Source organism: Elephas maximus, chromosome 8 (assembly GCF_024166365.1).
Source record: "Elephas maximus indicus isolate mEleMax1 chromosome 8, mEleMax1 primary haplotype, whole genome shotgun sequence".
NCBI lineage: Eukaryota > Metazoa > Chordata > Mammalia > Proboscidea > Elephantidae > Elephas > Elephas maximus.
In genome coordinates, this window is record NC_064826.1 from 85,709,976 (window position 1) to 85,733,083 (window position 23,108).

General features: G+C 45.8%; 1 protein-coding gene across 6 annotated transcripts in view; it reads right to left on the reverse strand.

Annotated features, from left to right (window-relative positions):
- Nucleotides 1-2,597: 2,597 nt before the first annotated feature.
- Nucleotides 2,598-23,108, reverse strand: part of GSDME (gasdermin E) — a 78,108-nt gene continuing 57,597 nt past the window's right edge. For all 6 annotated transcript variants that reach the window (XM_049893408.1, XM_049893412.1, XM_049893410.1 and 3 more), the window contains 5 exons: nucleotides 19,112-19,276; nucleotides 16,004-16,131; nucleotides 13,258-13,456; nucleotides 9,576-9,649; nucleotides 2,598-4,652 (listed from right to left, as the gene is read on the reverse strand). In XM_049893408.1, coding sequence (XP_049749365.1) covers nucleotides 4,419-4,652; nucleotides 9,576-9,649; nucleotides 13,258-13,456; nucleotides 16,004-16,131; nucleotides 19,112-19,276 — 800 coding nt within the window. In that variant the 3' untranslated portion in view covers nucleotides 2,598-4,418. The remainder of the gene's footprint in view (nucleotides 4,653-9,575; nucleotides 9,650-13,257; nucleotides 13,457-16,003; nucleotides 16,132-19,111; nucleotides 19,277-23,108) is intronic.

The following is a 23,108-nucleotide window of genomic DNA, read 5'->3' on the forward strand; positions in this document are numbered from 1 at the left end:
AAATGAATCATTACTGCTGTCCTTGTATAAATAAAATCTTCCTGCAGTGCAATTAAGTATTGACTTTTTAAGAAACTGTCCCCATATAAATCCTTTCTTTTCACATCCTTCCATGTTGTCCAAAAAATTATTGAAATATTGAGTCTGTGAGATTACATATATCCTGGTAAAATATTTTTGTATATATAAAAAAATAAATATTTAATATTGGAAAAATGTAGTGTTTCATTTATAAGTAGAACTCGTGTTTAGAGATAATCAAATACAGAGGATATTGAACCAACTTTGATAATTGTTTTAAATGCTGAAGTCTGTGTAAGAGCCTGTAATGTCTTACAGTTCTTCCCAGAAAAATAAGTATGTTTTTCACCTGGCTCTGTCCTTCAACAAGGGAACCCTAACCATTGTTTCCTCTCTCCCAGCCCAAGGGCTGTCAAAAGAGGACAAGCTCAAGGAAGCAGCAAGGAAAGAATTTCAGAAGTGGGGAAGATTAGAATATGGAATCAAGAAAAGAAAAAAAGGCTTATATGCTTAGATGGCATGGGATACTGTGACCTCTTCAGCTGCCCAACAAAGAGAGAAACCCTGGTGGGAAGCCAATGAGCTCAAGCAGCTCTTCTCTCAGCTCTGCCCAGAGGCTGCAGTGGGAGGAGTAGGTGCGTCCCACCAGATGGGCCAGGAGAGAGACGCGGCAGCTTTGGGGTGAGTGCAGAGCCCTTTTCAGTATTTTCCCCTCTTAGGCTGGGTTCACTAGAGAAGCAGTAAAGTATATAAATATATAGAGAGATTTATATCAAAGAAATGGCTCAAACGATTGAAGAGGCTGAAACGTCCCAAGTTTGTGGATTAAGATAGAGGTTTCTAATAGTTTAAACTGAGAAGAAAACATTCTTTTGTGGTTACGAGAGGGGGGAGGGAGGGAGGGTGGGAAAGGGGTATTCACTAATTAGATAGTAGCTAAAAAAAAATTTTTTTTTTTTTTAAGAATTACTTTAGGTGAAGGGAAAGACAGCACACAGTACAGGGGAGGTCAGCACAATTGGACTAAACCAAAAGCAGTTTCCTGAATAAACTGAATGCTTCGAAGGCCAGCGTAGCAGGGGCAGGGGTCTGGAGACCATGGTTTCAGGGGACATCTAAGTCAATTGGCATAATCTATTAAGAAAACATTCTGCATCCCACTTTGATGAGTGGCATCTGGGATCTTAAATGCTAGCAAGCAGCCATCTAAGATGCATCAATTGGTCTTAACCCACCTGGATCAAAGGAGAATGAAGAACACCAAGGACACAAGGTGATTACGAGCCCAAGAGAAAGGGCCACATGAACGAGCGACTACATCATCCTGAGATCAGAAGAACTAGATGGTGCCCGGCTACAACCCATGACTGCCCTGACAGGGAACACAACAGAGAACCCCTGAGGGAGCAGGGGAGCAGTGGGATGCAGATCCCAAATTCTCATAAGACCAGACTTAATGGTCTGACTGAGACTGGAGGGACCCCAGTGGTCATGGCCCCCAGACCTTCTGTTGCCCCAGGACAGGAACCATTCCCGAAGCCAACTCGTCAGACGTGGATTGGACTGGACAATGTGTTGGAGAGGGATGCTGTTGAGGGGTGAACTTCTTGGATCAGGTGGACACTTGGGACTATGTTGGCATCTCCTGCCTGGAGGGGAGATGAGAGGGTGGAGGAGGTTAGAAGCTGGCGAAAAGGACACGAAAAGAGAGAGTGGAGGGAGAGAGCAGGCTGTCTCATTAGGGGAAGAGTAATTGGGAATGTGTAGCAAGGTATATGGGTTTTTGTGTGAGAGACTGACTTGATTTGTAAACTTTCACTTAAAGCACAATAAAAATTATTAAAAAAAAAAAAGCCTTCTCCTGATTCACATAGCAGCAGGGGCTGGTGAACCCAAGATCGGCAGGTGGGGGAGCAGGGCTCTCCGCTCAGAGGGTGTGAAGATCTATGAATCCCAAGATGAGCAGATAAGCTGATAGCTCAAGTTCCAAGAACCAGAGGTTGGATGAACAGGAGGCAGCTGCAGGATCCAAACAGAGCAAAAAGCCAGAACATCTGCTTATATATGGATGCAGGCCACAGCCCCAAGGAAAATCCCTTTCAACTGACTGGCTACTCACAGCCGATCCCATCATGGGAGTGATCACATATAGACGCTGAGAATCATGGCCCAGCCGAGTTGAACACAATCTTAACCAGCACATCCCCCAGGCTAGTTTCCAGGAACCATGCCTCAGGCTTCAGAAACTGCTAATGCAGTGTATTTCTGATGTCTCCCAAAAACTCGGTTTTTTATTATTTATTCTTCCACCTTAAAATACTTGCCTTATTTTTCTGTGTGAAGTCTTTGGTTTTTTTTTTTTTTTCCTTTGGTTTTTTTGATTTAGAGGATAATGCAACCAAAATTCAAACAGGAAGAAAAAGGTAAAACATCCCCTGAAGGCCTCAGTTTCTAAGCCTCTCTCCCCAAAGTAGCCACTGTTAGGCCTCTTGTGAGCTCTTAAAAGGTATTTCCCATACTCGTATCAACCTGTTTTTTACACAAGGAGGTTCATATTACACATTGTATTTGCAGTTTTACTTTATTGTTATTTCAGAAAACCAGACAAATAAAAAGGCAGCTATAGATAGTGCCACCATCCTAGCACAACTCCTCACTTTTACATATTCCTTTCCCATCTTTGTGTATAAGATGCTTATTTTTAAATAGTTGCCACTAAAATGTACAACTTTGTATCCTATTTTCCTACTTTTGCATAAGATTGAGTCTCCTTTTTTATTGTCGTAAATATATATATAAAACAAAACATTTGCTATTTCAAATTTTTTTACATGTACAATTCAGTGACTTAATTAGATGCATCATGTTATGCGATCACCACTATCCATTTCCAAATTTTCCATCAACCTTAACAGACAGTCTCCTTTGTATAGAGGTGAGGAAAGGGTTAGCTGCTTCACTTCTTCCTTGTTAACACGTATTAAAATCTGAAGGGCAGAAAGGAATAAGCAGATGATGTTGACGTAAAAAAGAACATGTGCTGGGTAACCTGCTTCTCATCCAACAATTGCTACTCCTGTCCCCCCCGCCTCTTTGCTCCAAAAGTGAAGCAAATTATAGCTCCTGGTCTTAGCTGCTTTTTGCTAACGGAAAGCAGAAGTGGCTTCAGGTTCTTGAAGGGTGTTAGCAGATCCTGCCAATGGAGTCTAGGGCACCAGGGAAACCGCCCAGGCAAAACAAAATACCATCCATCAAAACAAAATAAAAAGCAAATATACACATACAGTCATACACAGTTCAAAGTTTTCTCTGATATTCTACATAGTATTATATAAATAAAATTCCCAGAATGCATGGGAAATCAATATATTGTTCTGAACATATAATCAGTATGTTCATCAAAGAATAGCATGGTAAAATAAAATGCATATACTTAGTACCCCAAGCAGAAGTGCCTTGTTATTAGATTTTTTTTTAAGTATAATTTTATTTAACAGAGGAATATCTGTACACTAGTGGCATTTACAGCTCATTTTTCAACCGCCATATAGCATACAGTGCATTTGAAACAGCTCTTCTGTGAAGAGAAATGGACTTCCCAGAGCATTCACAAGTTAAAATGAATTTTTGGATCAAAGTGTCAATCTCCTGTTTTTGTATAACAGAGTGGGAAATGCAAGAAAGTGATGTTTTAGTTCAGGAAAAATGGTCTGAATGTGTATTAGCTTAGAATTCTCAACCCTCCTCTGAGTTAGTACGCTTTTGTGCTCTTAGGAGTCCGTGGGTGGTGCAAATGATTAGCGCACTTGGCTGGTAACCAAAAGGTTGGAGGTTTGAGTCCACCCAGAGGTGCCTGGGAAGAAAATCCTGGTGATCTACTTCCTAAAAATCAGCCACTGAAAACCCTGTGGCACACGGTTCTACTCAGGCACATAAAGGCTGCCATGGGTTGGCATCGACTCGATGGCAACTGGTTTGCTCCTCAGGGGCTGGGATTTAACTTAGACACAGGGTCACCAGCTGCAGAGGGCCTCTCATGAAAGAGACGCTGTTTAAAGGCACCTGGCCATTAAAAGTGAGGTCATTCGTAGTGCACCACTTATTAAATTGTTTTGTAAATTCATTTCCTTGATCAACTTTTAACATGGAACTGACCTAAATCCCAAAATATCATCTTAACCACTGCTGAAAAACACCCAGCCTTGGCCAATAATAACCCATTGCTGTCGAGTCTCACTGACAGTGACCCTATAGGACAGAGAAGAACTGTCCCATAGGTTTTCCAGGGGGCAGCTGGTGGATTCGAACCACCGATCTTTTGGCTAGCAGCCAAGCCGTAAGCCACTGAGCCACCAGGGCTCCTGGCCAGTAATATATACTGCTGACTCATTGTGACATTACGCGTCTCCTCTGCCTAAAGCATACAGTCCATTCAGGGTGATACAAAGAATCAGTGGGAGAACACTCGGGTGCTCCAGGATGACAGCTTTCATGGATGACTGCAGTCTCTCCAGGCTGATGTCGGCCAAGGCGAACAAGCGCTGCACAAGCCCAAACCTTTCTGCATCTTTCAGGGGAGCCAAGGTTGGCTCTTCAAGATCACACAGTCCATCATCAGACAGGGCATGAAGCTGAAATTACACATTTAAATAAGTTCATTTGAAAAATGTTACAGAAAATTCATATGGTTGGACAGTAATGCAGTTCTAGGTAATTATGGAAAAAATAAATTGTTGTTTCCTAAATCCCCTAAACGGAACAAGAAAATCCTTAAGATGTAACAAGGCCTTGACCCAGGCCAGGACCTGAGACCTGATTTTTTCCCACTAGCCTGGAGTCCTCTGTCTGAATCTCTGCTTTCTGAACTCTACCTTTTAACTGGAGCTATTAACTCAAGTAGGTTAGAGGGGTCAGAGTGTACCCTTTGTCACCAAAGGGTATGTAGGGTTTGTTTGTCTTTAATTTTAATGAACATATTAGAATTTTTATATATTTGCACGAACTTCTCAAAGGTAGGAACCACAGTTTAATCATGCTTCTTATCTCAACAACCCTTGCCCTTGTTCTTCCTCCCACCTAGAATACTCTTCCTCCAGATTTTCATAGAGACCTTCCCTCTTGTCACTAATTTATCAGTTGAAATGCCATATCAGAAAGATCTTTCCCAATCCCCTCTCCATATATCTACTCCCTAGCCCCAGATTAAGGAGCCCTGGTGCTGCAATGGTTAAGTGCTCAGCTGCTAATGGAAAGGTTGGTAGTTCGAACCCACCAGCGACTCTGCGGGAGAAAAGACTTGGCGATCTGCTCCCGTAAAGATTTCAGCCTAGGAAATCCTATGGGGCAGTTCTGCTCTGTTCTATAAGGTCACTAGGAGTTGAAATCAATTCAATGGCGTACAACATCAACCCCCAGATCCCAGCCACTGTTACATTACTCCATTATATTGTCTTCATAAACTTACTGACACTATCGTCTTGATTGTCACTGTTTAGTCTAGTTCCCCTTACTAGAACATCAGCTGCTCATGAGACGGGGACCTTATCTGTCTTGCTCACCATTTATCCTCCTAGACACAGACACTCAGCTATCAAATGAGTATTGGAAATGGCTCTAATTCCAGCAAGGTTACTGCTCAAGATATATTTGAAGTTTTACTTTTAGGGTCTCAATCAGGCCCTGTGGCAGTTTCATTTCTTTAAATATTTTCAGTAAATACAAGTTTGCCAGATTTGATTTTGAAACAGCCATTCAGAAACAAATCAGATTATCAATGTAGTAAGTCAAATTTAAAATAAAAAATGAAATAAGCCTATAAAGTCTGCATGAATTTTAACTGCAGGTCCGAAGGGAATTCCAACAGAAGAATCCCAGAAATGTTCTGAGCAGTGGCAACCTTCCTGAAAGTAACAGGCAGCTGGCCCAGGTGACTGAAGGGCAGCCTCGTTTGAATATAAAAGCACTTGTGTGTCTATTATCAAAATCAGCCCTTATGAATCTACACCTTGTAGATTTGCCAAATACAACTCACACAGCATAACCACAGGCTTAGCATCACCGTTTGGCCTGGACTGGAAACCATCCCTTGTGCTTTAGAGAGTGGATCTGGCTGCTGCATAAGCACAGGGTCCACATCCTGGTGATGTTAGGATAAGCTGTGCCGGCATAGCTGGGCGGTTGGCATCTCCACAGTCTGGTTGAGAAGCACTCAATAGCAATGAAGCTCCCTTCTCTAAACATCTGACAGCCCACCTGCCCACAGGCACTTTTGGTATAAAAGGACTTACGGCCACCCAAGCGGGGCTTCAGAAGCCCTGAAGGCGCCCTGGGTAAGTGCTGTGCTGCTAACTGAAAGGCAGGTGGTTCAAACCCACCCAGTGGCTCCGTGGGAGAAAGGCCTGGCAAGGTGCTTCTGTAAAGATTACAGCCTAGAAAACTCTATCACAGGGAGTCACTGTGAATCGAAAGTGACTTGATGGCACCTAACAACAACACTGATGACTCTAATTCACCTCTTTACCAGTGCTGGGCAAAGGTGTTTCTGTATGTGGCACTGTTTTCCCAAAAGCCCTTCAAAAAACTTCCCTCAAAGTTTTACTTAGACAAGGATGGAGGTAGACTTTGCACCCTGTTCTAAGTAAATCTCTTTAAGAAATACATGACACCTAAATCCCTTCAGGAGGCAGCAGCCTCCCTAGCTTGAGAAAACCTGTGCGATATCTAAGGGGAGATTATGCAAAGACACCCAGGAAGGCCTTTAAAGAAAATTCCGTTCTTTGACTGTGCTGAGCAGCCACAACAGGCAAACGAATGCCTCTGTGGGTGGGTAAACCAGTTGCCATTGAATCGACTCCACTCATGGAAAACTCACGTGTTGCAGAGTAGAACTGCTGCATAGAGTTTTCAAGGCTGTGACCTTTTGGAAGCAGATCACCAGGCCTTTCTTCTGAGGCACATTTTGGTGGGTTCAAACTGCCAACCTTGCAGTTAATAGTGAGCACTTAATTGTTGGCACCACACAAGGACTCCTTTGCAGGTGGACAGTCTTGTGCAAAAGGAGATACCTTCAGCTTAGGAACTTTGAGTGTGCTCCAGTGGCTCCCCTTAGAACTCCCAACTAGGGCAAAATTTGGAGGCAACACAAAGATAAAATCATAGAGTTAATGGGCAGGAAGGTAACAACTAAGTGAGTGTGAGTGGTCAGCCAATGTGGTCTAGGCAGCATTTTCACTTTTCTCTACTTCCTGGTACAGCTGACGACTGTAAATACTTGGTAAATGCTGAGCTCTCAGCTGCTGCAAGAGGGAGCAGGCTATGGAAGCAGAGCTATAGTCTTGCTCATCAGTGCATACACTTAGGCTAATGATGCATGTTGTTTCCACAGCCAAGCTAGCCACCACCCTCTGTCCTCGGCTGGCAGCAGGGCACACGCATCGGCACATTTTCAAGTTGTTGCGGTCAATGTACAAGAAAGCAGCACGCCCCTGGGGAGGCACAATCTGGTTTCGGTTGTGAGTGATGTATAAACTGCTCCCTGGAATAATGCCAGGCCACAGTCTTCCACTGTCCCTGTTATGCAAGAAGGCACCAGCCCCACCAACCATAGCACTCAGTGTGCTCAGTGGAGCTGCATAACAAATGTCCAGGTCCCATCTAGGAGCCCTGGTGACGCAGTGGTTAAGAGCTTGGGTGCTAACCAAAAGGTCGGCAGTTCCAATTTACCAGCTGCTCCCTGGAAACACATGGGGCAGTGCTACTCTGTTCTATAGGGTCGCTATGAGTCAGAATCCACTCCACAGCAACAGGTTTTTTTTGGGGGGGTGGGCTGTGGGGGGTCTAAGAAGTCTGGAGTCCCTGGGTGGTACAAATGGTTAACACGTGCAGTAGCTAACCAAAAGGTTGGAGGTTCATGTCCACTCAGGCACCTCAGAAGAAAGGTCTGGCAATTTACTCCCCCCAAAATCAGCCATTTAAAACCCTATGTAGCACAGTTCTATTCTGAAACATATGGGGTCGCCATGAGTCAGTCAGCTCAACAGCAGACAGCAACTGGTTGGTATCTAGATAGTCTACCACAACTCCTGTTTCCCAGATCTGAGCAGAGCTGAGCTGTGGTCCTTGGACCCACATAACATGCTGGCCTGGGCCCTTGTCACTGGACCTTAAAGTAATTAGGCGAGGAGTGCTCTGCTCCTCTGCCCCAGGCTGAGCAACACCTGCAGAAGCTACCTTAGAGTGATCTCAGGGCAGCTGCTTGATGGTTCCTTTTATTAATGACCCTATTTGTAATTTAAAAAGGAAAACTTAACCTTGAACCTCTGGGGCTAAACTTATCACTACTAACACCTGCTCTTGTGATGACAAACCCGAGTGCACCAAACTAATGATATTCTTCGTAGAAAATGAGAAGGGCTGACTAGGTCTCCCTGAGACAAAGCCGTCCTCTTGAATTGCTCCTTGTAAACTCGACACACAGCAAAATCAAACTGGTCTCAGCACAGAACTGCCATTGCAGGTAATAGGGTGCCAAGCCCCTTCCTGCAATTTTGCATCAAGACCAGCCTTGGCCAAGATTCCCTCCAAACTATGGGACAAGCAAGAGATTTGGAATATAAAGACAGGGCTGGTGTCCTGGCCATGCTAGCAGGCTCTCCAAACAAATTCTCTCTGGGCCTCAGTCTCCAGACACGTATGTATACAAGTAAGATTAATATTAATACCTGTTTAACTTATCTCAAAGAAGCCTGGGTGGCACAAGCGGTTTGTGATTGGCTGCTAACCTAAAGGTTGGCAGTTCAAACCCACCCAGCAACTCTGTGGAGTTCTGTGCCAAGACTGGTTTGATTGTGCTGTGCGTCAGATTCACAGGGAGCTTAGTCAAGAGGACAGCTTTGTCTCAGGGACACCTAGTCAGCCCTTCTCGTTCTCTACAAAGAATATTATTAGCTTGGTGTCCTCGGGAAATGTCATCACAACAGCAGGTGTTAGATAGTGATGAGTTTAGCCCCAGATGGTCAAGATTAACTTTTCCTTTTTAAATTACAAACAGGGTGATTAATAAAATGAACCATCAAGGTGTTCTGGTGATAACCTGCTCCCATAAAGATCACATCCAAGAAAACCCTATGGAGCACCGTTCTATTCTGTAACACACGGGGTCACCACGAGTTGGTATCAAATTGAGGGCAATTTTTTTTTTTTTAAATCTACCTTGAAGGGGGAGGAGCCCTGGTGGCTCAGTGGTTAAACACTCGGCTGCTAACTAAAAGGTTGGCTGTTCGAACCCACCAGTGGCTCCTTGGGACAAAGATGTAGCAGTCTGCCTCTGTAAAGATTACAGCCTTGGGAACCCTATGGGGCAGCTTTAGTCTGTCCTATAGGGTTGCTGTGAGTCGACAGCTGCGGGTCTATCATGAAGGCTGTTCCGGATGAGAATTCCTAGTGGTCATGAAGGGCTGCTGAGCATGAGAAAGCCTAGTGGTGTTTTATCAACTAGTAAGCATCTACCTCTTCATTTCCCCATCCCTACCCACCCCCACCTGGAAGTTCCTTACCAAGTGGCACAGCGTGGGAATAATCTGGAGCTTACAGCAGGTGCTCAGCAGAGCTGCTGCGTTATCTGGCATTTCTGCAGGAGACAAAAGCCATAGTCACTTTCCAAAAAAACAGTCCATGGGAACAGAGCCGGCCCCTGGATTATACCTAATTTATGCATTATTTTGCCCCAGCCTGGCAAAATAGGTGCTCAAGAAATGCTGAATAAATGAATGAATGGTGCTAAACAGGCAGCAAAGGCCTTTTTGAAAACAGATGTCAGAGTCGTGTAACCAGCTATGCTTCACCAGAGGATGCTGCTTGACGTTCCATGTGCCAGTCAAGAACTGCGCAGACTCAGGGGCAAGGGAATCCGTGTGGGAAAACAGAAAAAGCCTGGGGTTTGGGATTAAGGATCTATGTTTAAATCCCACCACTAATTAGAGACGTGACCTTGTGTAGGCCTCGCTTGGCCTCGGTTTCCTTATTTGACTTACCACAGGTTTTTGTTTTTTTTTTTTAATGTCAGTGCATTGTGTAAGCTATAAAGAGTTCTACCCATGTCACGAGTCATTTGAAGAGGAAAACACGGTGTGGCCTGACTAAGGGGTGGCACAACAGACTTCCTGAGCCCGGGCTGTCCACAGCGCCCCAGCCCACCTCAAGCTTAGTGGGAAGTACCCAAGGGTATCGATGGCAGATGGCTGCGGCACAGAGCTGTGTGAGGCGGGGGCTGCGCCTGAGGGCCCTGCCCAGCCCCAGGGAAGGAAAATGCAGGTCAGTGTTATTCAACACAGGTTCTAGATGCCTCCCAGGGTAAAACAGCTGCAGTTCCTAAAAGGACCCCAATCCCCTCGGAACATCAGCAAGCCACCTTTTGAGCCTCAAAAGGCAAAAAAGAAAACGAGTCAACTGCTGAGTCATTTGGCCCAGGGGCTGCTTATGAACTCACCAAGCCTCCTTCCTTCATTAGCAGCCCTATTTATAAAGTGCAGCACTCTGCTGCTAGGGCTGTGACCCAGCAGAGTTCAGTGAACGAATGGTGGCTTGTTCCCAAGGGAGGTGAAGTCTGCCAGGAGGATGGGGCAGCCCCCGGGGGGGGATGACTTCACCAGAGAAACCCCTAAAATTGCATTCAGGTGTTGCATGTGTATTCTCCTACAGAGAAGACCCACAGTTTTCAACTAATTCTCAGGCTCTTATCCAAAACCAGTAATATGAAGATGGAAAGTATACGTGGCCTGGTGGAGAAAGTCACCGGGGGCGTGAAGTCCTGGCTGAGCCACTGGCATAGGCATCTCACCTAACCTGTGCTTCAGCCCCCTCACTTTCAGGGGGGCTCCCAAGCTCCATGGAATCATCATGATCCCTTGTTCTTGTAACATGTTAGTTCCATGTTACTCATTTAGCCACTCACTATTTTGAGAATGTAGTCCCTGGGTGGCAGAAGTGGCTAAGTGCTCAGTCGTTAACCAGAAGACTGGCAGTTTGTATCCACCCAGAGGCACCTCAGAAGAAAGGCCTGGCAGTCTACTTCTGCAAAACCAGCCATTGAAAACCCTATGGATCGCAGTTCTACTCTGACATACATGGGGTCGCCATGAGTTGGAATCAACTCCACAGCAACTGGTTTGGTTTGGTTTTTATTCTGGGTGTGGTGCTAGGTGTTCTGGATATGGGATCAACGAACAGCCTCTGCCTCACAGTGCTTACCGTCTAATGCTACTACCCAACCCTGATTTTCCTGAGGGCAAGAACTGGATGTCATCTCCTACCTCTGGGCCCAGCAGGGCCTAAAACAGTAGAGGCTCCTGCAATGGCGTCTGAACTGAAAGGAATGATTCTGGCTGCTCCTGCACGTACTGTTTCTATTTTACAAATGAGGTCAGAGAGTTCGGGACTTGCTTAAGGTCACAGAGTGGTGTGGCAGGCTTTCCAGGAGAAAGGTCAGATGCTGGGACTGGAGTACTTTAAACAGGGAAAAGCACTACAAAACCGAAAAGTTAACTTAGATTACTTAGAAAGCTGGAAAGAGGACCTGAGAAGAGCCAATCATCTGCTCCAGCACTTTCCCCAGATTCTAAGGGGAGAAGACCACGCTGTCGTAGCAGCTAAAGGTCAGCTCACAAGGGCTGAGTATTACTGAGAAAACCAAAAACCAAACCCCCTGCCATCGAGTCGGTTCCGACTCATAGTGACCCTATGGGACAGAGTAGAACTGCGCTGTCGAGGATTACTGAGGGCACTAATGAAAGAGCTTTACACCGAAGCTGACCTCTGCTGCGACCTACATATACATGAGACCGCAGTTCAGCCAGCTGCGAAAGGGCATCTTTGGCTTAGAAATTGGCTGTGAGATTTTCAGCTACATTTAAAGATGACACAATCCTTGAGTTTACAGCTCAGAAACAGCAAATATGCTTAATGTTATGTATCAACTCCGAGAGGCTGCCTGAGTACAAGGTTACAGAGAATCTGAGGCCATGTCCTTCCTGCCTGGCTCAGGCGGAAGACGGCTGTGGTGGATTCGAAGTATCTGATATCATTGATCAAGCCTATTGATAAAAATGTTTCAGTAAGTCATAGGTTATGTGAAGAAAAGGCTTCTCACGAGATGGAGAATCTGGCGTGTGGATTAGCCCCTGACAGATGCCTGAACCCAGAGTCTGACTGATAAACTGATGTTAACATTGGAACAGGTCTCTAGGGCTCTGTTTTACATCCTGTCCCAGTCGACCAGTCAAAACTTTTGTCCATGACTTGGCACAAGACATAGAGCACACATCCATCAGGTTATAAAGCTGAGAGAGGCATTCTCTCTGTTTAATCCTTTAAAGACGGAAGGTTCCTAGGCCTTCGTTCCTGAGTTGAGGTGCTGGGGAGGAACCCTGATGCATCAGGAACCCAGGGCCCTGACTCGCATCACCTTGAAGGAATGCTGTGGGGACTAGGAGGCTGGTTTGCCACATCTTACTTTCCTGAGAAGGAAGTGAAAGCTCAGCTTCCTCATACAAGGTGACCACTTCTCACACCACAGGCCCCTGGTGTGGTGAGCTCTGGAGGGGAATGGTAGCGAGGTGGTGGGGAGGGAAGTGTTGTTACTCTTGATTTCACCACTCACAGTAACAGGATGCCACTGCCCTTGGGGGGCCATTTCGTGACTGGTGGGGAAGTTGTGGAGCCTTGCTGGGCCCAGCCACAGCTCAGCTCAGCCTCCAGAGACTCTCAGGGCCCTCCCTGCCCCCGACAGTGACCACACTGCACTCAGGGAGGGAAGGTAAGTTTGCAGCACAAGAGGACCAGAGGGCTGAAAGGCTGGAGAAGATCAGTCACCAAACGAATGTTGCTGCCACACCGCTCACCTGGTGGCACGTGTGAATCACAGGCTGTATTTTTAGAAGGTTATTTCCTGTGTTGGCAAGGGGTTGTGCCCACGAGAGCCCCTCCAGGAAGCGGGGAGAAGTACTTTTGGAGGTGGTGGAGAAGGCTCGAGGAGGGCAGAAAGGCCTCCTTGGTGCTAAAGTCTATGATTTTGCATGGTAAGCATGTAAACATCCTCAGCTTTCCACTTGTATTGCTGAAAGGGAGGGAATGATGTGTATCAAATTGCCCACAATTATTATAATTTCTGCATCCCCAGAAGCATGTACAGTAAGCAAAGCGATTTCAAAGCAACAGCCTTTTTTTTTTTTTTTTGCATACCTGCTAGAGCACTGACCAAGAAGTAGGCTGTTGAAAAGAGCTCCTGGTTGCTGAGGGTGTCCTCCTGTCCTGGGCGCCCGCCCTGCGGCAGGCTGCACCCCACCAGCTGCAGGAAGGCTGTGAGGTCTTCCTGCTGTGGGGGCTTCAGCTCCCCCACCACTGCCAGCGGGGGCGAGAGGCCGCTGGCCACGTCATCACACTGGAGGGCAGAGGGGAGAGGAGGCAGGGTGGTGAGCCTGGAGTAAGGTGGGATGCAACACACACCCCAGTCTCTTCACCACCTCCCAAAGGAAACAAAAAGAAACCTTGGCAGCTAACCTAAAGGTTGGTGGTTCGAACCCACCCAGCAGCTCCGAGGGAAAAGAGACCTGTCAATCTGCTCTTCTTAAGATTAATTAAAAAAAAAAAAAAAAACCACTGCCATCCAGTCGATTCCGACTCACAGCGACCCTACAGGACAGAGTAGAGCTGCCCCATAGGGTTTCCAAGGAGCACCTGGTAGGTTCGAACTGCCAACATTTTTGGTTAGCAGCTGTAGCACTTAACCACTGCACCACCACGGCTTCCTTGTTAAGATTACAGCCTACAAAACCCTATGTCACGTGGGATCGCTATGAGTTGGAATTGACAGAGGGTCACCCAACAACAAAGGAAGAAGACCCTGAGCTTTCAAAATTACTAATCTTTGGGGTTAAATGTCCTCATACAGAGACAGCAAACTGAGCTTGCCCAGCAGGGGAGGAGGTGTGCAGGGACTATTAGATAGAAACTTCCAGGCCAGGGTCGGGCTGTAGAATTGTACCGGGGACCAGGTACAAGTGATCACATGCACAAGGTGGGGTTGTAGTTGTTAGTTGCATTGGGGTCGATTCTGACTCATGGGGAGAGGGGAATATAAAGAGTCATCATGGTTGTTATGGACTGAATTGTGTCCCCACAAAATTTATGTGTTGGAATCCTAACCCCTATACCTGTGGATGTCATCCCATTTGGGAATAGGACTTTGTTATGTTAATGAGGCTCTAAGAGTGTAGGGTGTGTCCTACATTTATAAAAAGCAGCATAGACAGGCAAGCACAAATAGAGGAAAGATGGATGCCACGTGGAGATCTCCAAGGAGCCAGGGAATGCCTGGGTTACAGAAGCTGAGGCAAGGGTCTTCCCCCAGAGCTGACAGAGAAAGAACCTTCATCTAGAGCTGGTGCCCTGAATTCTGACTTCTAGCCTCTGGAACTCTGAGAAAACAAATTTCAGTTCTTTAAAGCCAGCCACTTGTGGTATTTCTGTTATAACAGCACTAAGAAACTAAGACAGTGGTGCTTAAGCTTTCAAGTTAGCACCCCAGCCCCCAGCCATGCTCCCTGCTAGGCCCTGGGCAGCCACATCCATCGAGTGGGGCCCCCTGTGGCAGCCCTAGTGGCCTGGGCACCACCTTCTGGTCCCACGCCTTCTGTACCTCCGGGTACAGATCCTTCTGTATGAAGCCACCTGTTCCCCCACCACCCAGCCAGCCTGTTCTCCACAACTGACAGGGTGGCTGATGCTCTTTCCACAAGGTGCTGGCCTGACATTTTCCTCTCAGAAGGGGCTATTTTCAGAAGTAAAAGTCGATGAGTTTTTTGAAATGTGTGTTTCCCTGGGGCTAGCAGGCCCTTCCGCAGACTCCACATCCACCAGAATGCACAGGTACCCTGAGCTGCTAGACCATTTCAACCACCGCTGGTTCAGCACTGGTGACTCAGCTCTTTATGGCACAATCTAATTTCAAGAGGGAAAAATAATATGCATGTTTTCCTGAAAACCATAAAGCATTACATCAGAGCTCAAACTCTCCGCGTAACAGAGAAACAAGACAAAAAACAAAACCAGAGTAAGTCAGATTCCTAGAGCCTCAGCCCCCTTAAGTGAAGAGGAACACAAAATGTGAGTGCACAGAGGTTGGCAGCTGGCGTGTCCCTCATCACAACTCACAGGAGCTCAGCCTTCCCGGGAAAGCCTTCTGCTGTGAAACAGAAAAATACAAAGGCCCACTTCTCTGTTTAAATAAAATAGGGTGACTTTTTGGACTCTGCCACATAGCCCCTTTGTACTGGGTTAAATAGTGGCCCCCTGAAATACATGCCCAACGTGGAGCCTCAGAATGAGACCTCCCTTGGAATAAGGGTTTTTGCAGATGTAATTAAGGTAAAAATCTCTAGAAGAGATCATCCTGGATTGGAGTGGGCCCTAAATCCAATGATAGGAGTCCTTATAAGAGTCATAAAAAGAGAACATATACAGAGACACAGAGAGAAAGGCCACGTGAAGAGGGAAGCAGAGATTGGAGCGATGCTGCCACAAGCCAAGGAATGTAAGGAGCCACCAGATGCTAGAAGGGACAAGGAAGAATCCTCCTCTAGAGCCTTTGGAGGGAGCGTGGTCCTGTCAACACCTTGATTTTGGAATTCTGGCTTCCAGAACTCTGAAAGATTGAATGTCTATTGTCTTAAGTCACCAAGTTGGTGGTAATGTCTTACAGCTGCCCTAGGAAACTAATGTACCCCTCTATTTCTGATGTCAGCTACCTTTCTGTGGGTAGAAAACCAAGGGCCTGGAAGTAAGAGAGAAAGAAGACAAAGTTTAGGGTTCAAAGGATGTGGGGACATTTTTAACAGAATTTCAGAGTCTTGTCCCAAGAGGTCTGGCCCATCCACGTTTCTAGAAAACCCAGGGTGGAGACACTGCCTTGAGAGGTCTCTGGCCTTACCACTCTTTCCAGGGCCATAAGTAATTCATCATCAAGGAGGACTCTCTGCAGGATGTTGTTCAGAGCTGTCTGCTGTTGCTCTGGCAGCTCCACAAAGGGGTGGAAATTCTTCTCCAAGAGCAGAGCCTCTGTGAAAGCAACAGAACATACTCAGTCTTAGAACGGGTGTGCATGACTTATAGCAAAGAACAGCATCTTTGCTTTTTATAGCTCATTGTCATCAGCTCTTTCATAGATATTTCCACCTGCAAAGTCAGAGTGGGACTCTGTTTCTCAATAACCAACCAAACTGTTATCAGAAGAAAGGAAGGGAGGGACAGAGGGAGAGAGAAAGAGAAGTCCACCTTTGTATTTCAGGTTTTGGTGTATTCTCTGATGACTCACTAGATGTTAATTAAGTCTACTCAATTCTCTTCTGGAAAAGTCATCTAGACCACTTTTTAGCACGATTTCTGTAGAAGTAAATCATCAAGGCTCAATTCGTAAATATAAGTCAGTACTTTTATGTTGCTTCAGAGCTGTACAGATTCCAAAATACATTATTTTTCACATCCATTCTTCTAATGCATGGCAGACTTTTTATCCTCCAATATTCAATGCACATTTTTCAAAGGGGCTGGCTCTCTGGTCTCATGGCAAACACAGCTATCCCATCCTTTCCTTCTCCACCCCTCCTCGGGACGAGCACTGAGGTCCATTCTGCTGTTGCTTCCATTGTCTACAGGCCGCTTGAGGGCCTCTTCCCTTATAATCTTTTAAAAATTATTTTTAAGATAGTAAAAAATTTGTAATAAAATTAAGTGGGTTAAAAAAAAAACTTGATAAGACAATGCTTTCATATGCAGGGACATAATAATAGCTAAATGTACCACCTCAGTGGATGACAAACTCCAGCAAACAGTTGTAGAAAGCCCTATAGAGAGGGATGGGTACAGGAGTAGCCAACATATGCAGAAACGCTCCCAATAAACACAAACTGGGTGTCACAAATGGTTAAGCACTCCACAATTATCCAAAAGGTTGGCAGTTAAGACCTCACCCAGAGGCGCCTTGGAAGACAGGCCTGGCAATCTGCTTCTAAAAGGTCACAGCCTTGAAAACCCTATGGAACAGTTCTACTCTGCACACATGGGGTTGCCATGAGTCACAATCAACTTGACAACAACTAACAACAACAAGGTCTCTGCTGGAGTCCATGGGTAGTGCAAATGGTTAATGGGCTTGGCTGCTAACTGGGAGTTTGAGTCTACTCAGAGGTGCCTCAGAAGAAAGGCTTGGCAACCTACATCAGAAAAATCAGCCATTGAAAACTCAGTGGAGCACAGTTCTACTCTGACACACATGGTGATGCCATGAGCTGGGGTGACCATGAATCAGAGCTGACTTGATGGTACTACTAAGTCTCTGCCAGCCCCAGCTTACCCTGCACTGTCCTGGTTGGCCTATAATCCAAGGACACAAAAGCCAGGCCAGTCCCCTCCCCACTCCACTCACAGGCTGACTAAAATGGACAACTTAGAGGGTGACCTTGTAGGAAGATTATAGAAAGCAGCAGCTCATGGGCTGTCTCCACTTCCCTGTAGTGCAGGTCAAGGCTGTGAAGCCACTGCTGCTGGGATCTAACTCACCACACTGACCACGTAGCACCTGAAAAATCACACCTAATTATCAGGGCTTCAGACAGGTTATTTCCAGTTCGAACCACTGCTGACGATTTGCATTGCTAACAAGTGCCCAGGAAGTTACACATAAGAATCACCTGGCGATCTTGTTAAACTGTGGATTCTGATTCAGTATATTTGGCAAGGATATTCTGCATGAGATGGGGAAAGACCAGTTGCCATCAAGTCTGCTCCAACTCAGGGCAACCCCATGTGTGTCAGAATAGGGCTGTGCTCCACACAGTTTTCAATAACTGTGACCTTTCAGAAGTAGATCCCCAGGCCTTTCTTCTGAGGCATCTCCGGATGGACTCAAACCCCCAACCTTTTGGTTAGCAGCCAAGCACATTAACTGTTTACACTGCCCAGGGACTCCTAGGATGGGAAAACCTTCACTGCCATGTCTTCTAACATTGACCTTTTTGACAAAAACATTTTCTGGTTTGGGCCCCACTGAAGCCTGACAGTCAACTCCTCTAACCCTTGTGCAAGCCAGAGCGCATTCTGAGCTTTCCCAAGTTCTTTCTCCTGAGCTCATACCTAATTATGTTTTCTCCTTTTCCTTGCCCAGCTCCCCAACTCCTCTACTTTTACTGCCCCCCTGCACTCCCCCAACTACCAAAAAAACCCCAAACCCAACAAAAGAGCTTTTTAAAACACAAGGTGCCGTGGGGAGCAAAGGACTACGGCAGGCGTGTCTGGGTAACTGCTCCTCCTCCTCTGTGGACACCGTGGCACCATGTCTTCACGCCGTACGGATGAAGAGCCTCTGTGAGAGCAGTGTGCAACACTGACAAAGTGTTGTTTATCTTGGCACTGAAGCTTAGAATATAACGAAGCAGATGCAAAACTGGGGTTCTCTATCCTTGCTGCTGACTAGCTATTCTTAGTAGTCAACAAAGCTTCTGTGGTTAAAACGAAACAAAAATGCCAGGCCCCTGGCTCCTTTACTCCTCAATCTCCCACCCCTGCCCCATTCAGGGTAGAGGTCCCTGGGCAGCACAAATGGTTTGCACTTGGCTACTAACCTAAAGGTTGGTGGTTCAAACCCACCCAGCGGTGCCTCAGAAGAAAGCCCTGGCAATCTGTTTCCATAAAGATTACAGTCAACAGAGTCCCATGGAACAGTTCTACTCCATAACACATGAGGTTACCAGGAGTTGAAATCAACTCAGTGGTAACAGGTTTGTTATTTCCCCCCGCTCCCACCCTTTCCTCAAAATATGGTGTCCACAGCTGAGGTCCCCTAGGATCCCAATCAAGGTAAATCCTGACGAGGTGACCACAGTTGTTGGAGGCACCATCCTCTCTGTTTTCAAATGTTTTCCATGGGGCCACTGAGAGTCCTTAATAAAATGGGGAGATGTTGACGCTAAAGGTCACACCAACTCTTGGAGTCTATGCTCAGTTAGCCACTCACCCACCATGCCTCCACTATTGGCAATACCTTGTTTTAAAGCACTTAAGGGCCCGCCCGGGGAAGACACTCCATGCCCAATATCTGGCATGTCCGCAAAGGCAAACATTCTAAAGACCGTGTGGTCCAGGTAGATGGAGTCATTTGTCTTCTCGTGCTCAAAGCCACCGTGCTTCCCTCGGAGGAGACAGAATTCTGTAACACAGGAGAAAAGGACAAACAAGGCACAGAGTCACTTATTGGTACATCTCAGACCCTTGGCCTTACCTAACTCATGGTAGAGTAGGGAGACACGCCCACTCCCTTACCCTTGTAAAACCTGTTTTCTATGTAAGTTATGCTCTGTTTGAACAAAATACCCAGCCACATCCTACAAACACAAATACATGGTTGTTCGTAACATAAAGCTCAGTAGTGTGTACTCTGAACAGGCAGGAATCAATCTTTCAAACAACAGAAATATTACCTTATCCTGATTTGAACAACAACAAAAAAAACCAAACCCTTTGCCGTCTAGTCAATTCCAACCCATAGAGACCATACAGGACAGAGTAGAACTGCCCCATAGGGTTTCCAAGGAGCAGCTGGTGGATTCGAACTTCCGACTGAACTACCAGTTAACAGTCGAATGCTTAACTGCTACGCCACCAGGGCTCCAGATTTCAATAAGCCAACCCTAAACAAACAAAATGCTACTCGTATGAAAGACTGGGAAAATCTGAACACTGATGACAATAAGGAATTCTTGTTAGTATATTTAGGTGTATAAACGGTGATTACGTTTTTAAAAAAAAGTCTCAATTTTTTTCATTAATAAATAGAATGATTAAAAAACAAAATAATAGAATGATACACAGGAGTAGAAATGAACTATTGATTTCTGTAATCGTATGAATGAATCTCACAAACAGTACGTTGAGTGAAAAAGTCAGACACAAAAGAAAACGCTCTATATGAATCTATTTATGTAAAATTCAGTAAAGGCCAAAAGAAAAAAAAACCAAACAAAACCCAAATCAAATCCATTGCTGTCTCATCAATTCCGACTTATAGTAACCCTACAGGACACAGTAGAAATGCCCAACAGGGTTTCCAAGGAGCCACTGGTAGATTTGAACTGCCAACCTTTTGGTTAGCAGCTGAGCTCTTAACTGCTGCGCCACCAGGGCCCCAGTAAAGGCAAAACTAGTCTTTTTTTTAAAAAAAAAAAAAAAAAACCCTATCTTCTAACAGTATAAAATACTGCGGAAGCCAGCACAACTGGTCTAATGCAAGGGCATGGAAGCTCCACAGATACTTCCAAACTCCCTGAGGGACCGAATTACTGGGCTGAGGTCTGTGGGGACCATGGCTTTGAGGAACATCTAGCCCAACTGGCATAACATAGTTTATAAAGAAAACGTTCTACATTCTACTTTGGTGAGTAGCATCTGGGGTCTTAAAAGCTTCTGAGCGTCCATCTAGGATACTCCACTGGTCTCACCCCGTCTGGAGCAAGGGAGAATGAAGAAAACCAAAAACACAAGGGAAAGGTTAGTCTGGAGGACTGACAGACCACAAGTACTACAGCCTCCACCAGACTGAGTCCAGCACAACTAGATGGTATCCGGCTACCACCACCAACTGCTCTGACAGGGATCACAAAAGAGGGTCCTGGACAGAACTACAGAAAAATGTAGAATAAAATTCTAACTCATACACACACAAAAAAAGACCAGACTTACTGGCCTGACAGAGACTGGAGAAACCCCGAGAGTATGGCCCCCAGATACTCTTTCCACTCAGTAATAAAGTCACTCCCGAGGTTCACCCTTCAGCCAAAGATCAGACAGTCCCATAAAACAAAAAGAGACTAAAGGGCCAAGAATGAGAAGGCAGGTGGGGACAGGAAAGCTGTTAATAGGGAATACCAGGTCAAAAAGGGAGAGTGTCGACATGTCGTGGGGTTGGTAAACGATGCCACAAAACAATATGTGTACTAACTGTCTAATGAGAAGCTAGTTTGTTCTGTAAACCTTCATCTACAGTACCAAAAAAAAAAAAAAACTATCTTTTATAAATACTGAAATATTTATAGACAAAACAATATAATGCTGGGTATTTACTCCACAATAATCCATTGGGGGTGGGACAGGTGGGTGAAGGCATGGATGAAATGTGACTTGCCCTAGCTATTGAAGATGGATGGTAGATATGTGGGGATTCTTTATATTTTTATCATTATTTTGTACATATGTGAAATGTTTCATAATAAAAAGTATTTTAAAAATGATAAAAAGACACATTTCCTTAAACATTTCTGTATTTGAGAGCCCAGCTAAGGTATCTAACTTTTGGTAAAAATCTAATAGTTACGTCTTTACTAAGCAAAAACGATAAATCAGCACATGAATTTGGGTTCTCTTTAAGCTTCTATTTGATAATTTGTCCCCTTAAGCAAGGGCTATCAAATAAAAACATGCTGAGCCTGGTATTTGCATGAAACATGGGTGGCTTGGATCTTAGTACACATTTTCATTTGCTTGTGGGCACTCCCAAAAAAACCCCAAACCCGTTGCCATCAAGTCAATTCCAACTCATAGTGACCCTACAGGACAGAGTAGAACTGCCCCATTGGGTTTCCAAGGAGCAGCTAGTAGATTTGAACTGATGACCTTTTGGTTAGCAACCAAACACTTAACGACCCCACCACCCATAAAGGTACAAGGTCTGTCTTAAGACAAGTGAATCAATCCTTCATCTATTCAGTCAGCTGATTCCCACTTGCTGGGCATGCAGGTGTCCCAGGCTCTGCCCTTTGCACCAGGTGCTGGAATAAGTGTGACAGGCCCCCAGGTAATGACTCGGGTCCCTATCCTTCCAGCTCCAGCTTCAGGACTGTTCTCAGCACTTAGCATGCAGGCTCAGTGATGAGAGACCACCTCATCCCAGAACTCGATGGGATTCATGGCAGGCAATCAGATTGTTGTCTCAGACCATTCCCCCTTTTCCACAGAACCACAGCTGAATGCATTATTTATTGAAAGTAACACACCCACACTACATGGAGGAAAGACTTCAAACCTGAGTAGTTTTCTTCCTTCAACTGAAGCATAGAAATAAAGGAAAAAAAGGTGAACAGTCATTTGTTCTTTTCTGTTAAGTCCAGGTCACTGGCCCAGGGAGCATGGCTGGCCAGTATTTACGGAGACAGGGCAGGAAGAGAACAAGAAGACAGGGGCCATGACTGTTTTACAGCCATAAACACAATCAGGAGCCCTGTGCTGCCCTTAAAATAATGCTGAACCAACTGGGACTTTCAGAGTCCATGGCACCAACACCACTCTTGCCTGACACAGGCACAGCCCCAGAAGGCTTTCATCAGTCTCCTTCATCCATAGGATGTGAAAGAACCCTCTACTCTGTGCCAGGCACTGTACTGGGGGCCACAAATACAAAAGGACTAAAGCACAGGCCATGACACTAAGTATGGGAAGAGGGAGCATTGGGGCTAACGGTGGTGCTGGAGGAAATAGAAATGCTCCTGAACACAGAGTGGCAGGTGGGATGAGACCAGCAAAGGCTGCTTGGGTGATGCAGATTCCAGAGGAGTGAGCCAGGCAAAGACAGGGAGTATGTGTTCCAGACAGGAGAAGCAGCAGGCATAGCACTCAGGAGTAAGAGACAAAGGGGCTCATTCCAGGACAGCAGGCTGACTGTGGCAAGACCACCTGGTTGACTGGTGCTGGTGACGAGAGGGAAGTCTGGAGACATAGCTAGGTTAGACCGTCACGCACCCAGAAGCTCAGACTCTATCCTTGGGACAACAGGAGCCATGGAAGGCTGTACAAGCAGGGGAGTGAAACGATCGCATTCCTGTGTTAGAATCTTCACACTGATACATAGCTAGGATGGAACAGACGGGGAAAGATCAGAGAGGCGGAGGAGCCAATGAAGAGTCTGTGGTGGGAACACAGGGGGAGATGCTGGCCTCTGAGGCAGTGGGCCTGTGGGAAAGTGGACAGACTCGGGACATAGGTGGGAAACA